The sequence below is a fragment of the Stegodyphus dumicola genome, chromosome 8 (genome assembly GCF_044657685.1).
Source record: "Stegodyphus dumicola isolate Sdum_Otavi_A_Nest chromosome 8, ASM4465768v1".
Taxonomy (NCBI): domain Eukaryota; kingdom Metazoa; phylum Arthropoda; class Arachnida; order Araneae; family Eresidae; genus Stegodyphus; species Stegodyphus dumicola.
The window spans coordinates 139,959,122-139,961,901 of NC_140775.1; the positions used below are offsets into that span (position 1 = coordinate 139,959,122).

Genomic DNA, 2,780 nt, shown 5'->3' on the forward strand with positions numbered 1-2,780 from the left:
AAATACTAATGCCGGTTTAAAGTAACTCTCAGAGTAAGAGGAGAAAGGCCAGTATCTCTTTCAGAGCTGTCTTTCTTTCAGTAATTTTATTCTTATATATTCGTAGCTAATTTAAATACTAGAGGAAGCTGACGAAAGTAGATATAATAGGACAGTAAAAAACAAGATAATGAGTTAACATAAACCTTACAATATATCTATAAATAACGTATGCTTTGAAGCAAATAATGAAAAATTAATTGCATGAAATTTCTTTCTGTCGATGAAAACATGAAAACAAATTGAGTTTATTTATATTTTTTTATCTTTTCTGAATCTCTATTGAGATAGACAAAAATAACATTGCAGTTTCGATAAAATCTAGAAATATTTGAATAATGTAAATTCCGATCACCAATATGAGTGGAAGTTAAGGATTCAGTGCTCAAACACAAGAAGTGCTCAAACAACAGCAGACGATAGCAGGTAATATCAATACTTTGAAAAATAAATAATTAAAAAGAACGGATGTGGGAAAGGGAGATAGAAGTTCATTAAATTTTATCGCAATGAAACAGAAATTTCTTACGAAAACTGCAAAACGGCTAGAGAAATTCAATTTAAAAATGCATTTTGAAACAACACTGTAATTTTCACTTTCATTCTCAACAAGAAAAATAACAAAGATGCGTCTTCTGCATGTTTGGCGAAGTTTATTAATGCACTTTGGCGAGGTTTATTTTCTCAGTTACAAACTGCTTTCGACTTCCTGCAGGAAGCTGCTCATTTTCATGAACCGGTTCTGTTCGATATTTTCACACGTATAACGGAAAGCAAAACAGACATGATTCGAAACGTTCTCAAGAGTATATTTTTGAAGAAAAAAGTAGTTGACAATTTCATTTTTTACCTCTGCTACAGATGGACGGTCTGGATGCTCGTTATTTTCAGTTTTATTGTGACATGTAGGCTTGTTCTAGGCGATTCTTTCACATGCATCTCATCAACGGATAGGATACCTTTGCGCTACATGCAGACCAAATGTTATGCCGATTCTGTTTACTCATCGCCATTTCAAGACGATGGAAAGGTTTCATTAATTAATAAGTCAACATATGAATATCAACGATACCAATGGTATTATTCATGGGTGAATTTATTTTTCCTATTACATGCTTTCAATTTCTATCTGCCTCATCTGTTTTGGAAATCTTACGAATTAGGGTATACAAGGAGTCTCATAGCTGGTGTTGAGAACGTTTTTGCCAAGGAAGAGAAAAGAAATCTGAAGCTGTTATTTTTGGCCAAATATGTCCTGGCCACTCAAGGAAAACATAAGATCTACACAGCCTTGTACATCTTCTTTGAAACTTGCAATTATGCCATATCACTTGCCCAAACACTGTGGTTGATTGCCTTCTTCGATGTAACAGGTGTTCCAGATAGCATTCCGATTTCTATCAAGACGTGGTCAGATTTCAAGGAATTTTACTTCCCGCCAGAGGGTACTTGTGTTCTTTCCCATTACGGTACTTCAGGAAACCGCCAAAAGTATGCTTTCCTTTGTGCCTTACCTCTCAACTACCTATATATGAAATTATTCTTGTTCCTCCATGCTTGGTACATATTCCTCACCATTCTATGTGGGATCGTCTTGGTTTATCGAATAATTTTATTAGTTCCATCTCTGAGAATGAAAGTAATCCTGTTCTCAGCTCCGTTAACAGAAAAAGAGACTCTGAAATCGCTCTGCAGCCGTTTATCATATAGTGATGCCTTTTTCTTGACAAGGCTTCAGAAAATCATGACAGATATCGACTTTGCTCAGATGCTGGAGAAAATATGTGTTGTGTCTCAATACAAAGATGGAAAACACGAGGGTGACAGTTTATCGCTTACAGAAGAAGTTCGTAAAGAGATAGACAGTTCGACTGCTACATCTCCATTGTAAAATTTCAGACATAAATCTGTAAGCTTTTAATATTTCTGTTTCGACTTCAGGCCCCTATTGCAACATTAAAAGTAATTGCATCGACTCTTGAAAGAACGTTTATTTTTGCAATCATTCACGATCATGCAATTAAGCTATCGAAACGCATTTCATGGTGCTTTGAATAATTATAAGTGTTCATTTTATTGAAAAAATAACTAAAATGTTAAAAAACGTGAAAAATATTTAGAGTATTATAAATTTGACAGGTTAAATTGCTGAACTATCCAAATTTCCTGTAAACAGCTTTTCGTACAACGGTAGTGGTTTAAATGAAGAATATATTAAATTATTAAGTTAAGGTATGTATATATACTAAAGTGTTACTAAAATAAATTAATTTTCTTAAAAGAATATTTCAGCTTTTTTAAAGTATGCTTTATGACATGATTTTACTTCTATACGAATGCGCATATTACTTTTTCATGTGTATATAAATTTATGGCAGTTTAAAATGAAGGTATGCTAGCTTTTTATATACGTTTAGTAATTACCATTTATTGCATATTTAAGAATTAAGTCCTATAGTTTATTTCTTTTAAATTTTTCGAATGTTATATGAATCAGTTTTATAAAATCAAATGCTATTTCGGTACTGTTCTGTTATCGGGACCGGAGTCGTCGTCAAATGTTTCGTTAAACTAAGAAGTCGCCAGTGTTTATGTCGAAAGTCGTTACAATGTTGCCAGTGTTTATGTCGAAAGTCGTTACAATGTTAACTTTTTTAAGAAAAAGTAAAAAAATGCTTTTTCAGAACTGGCAATGAGAATGCAAATTCTAAAGATGTAACGGTCACTTGTGTTTTTATTAT

The 2,780-nt window shown here is 32.9% G+C and overlaps 1 protein-coding gene across 1 annotated transcript; it reads left to right on the top strand.

Moving 5' to 3' along the window:
- Window positions 1–727: 727 nt before the first annotated feature.
- Window positions 728–2,014, top strand: LOC118202264 (innexin inx2-like). Its single transcript, XM_035374413.2, has one exon. The coding sequence runs from the start codon at window positions 824–826 to the stop codon at window positions 1,928–1,930; it is 1,107 nt and encodes a 368-aa protein (XP_035230304.1). The 5' UTR covers window positions 728–823; the 3' UTR covers window positions 1,931–2,014.
- The last annotated feature ends 766 nt before the right edge of the window (window positions 2,015–2,780 follow it).

Bases quoted from the DNA above. Each gene is read 5' to 3' on its own strand.
- LOC118202264 (XM_035374413.2), top strand. From the start codon at position 824: ATGATTCGAAACGTTCTCAAGAGTATATTTTTGAAGAAAAAAGTAGTT.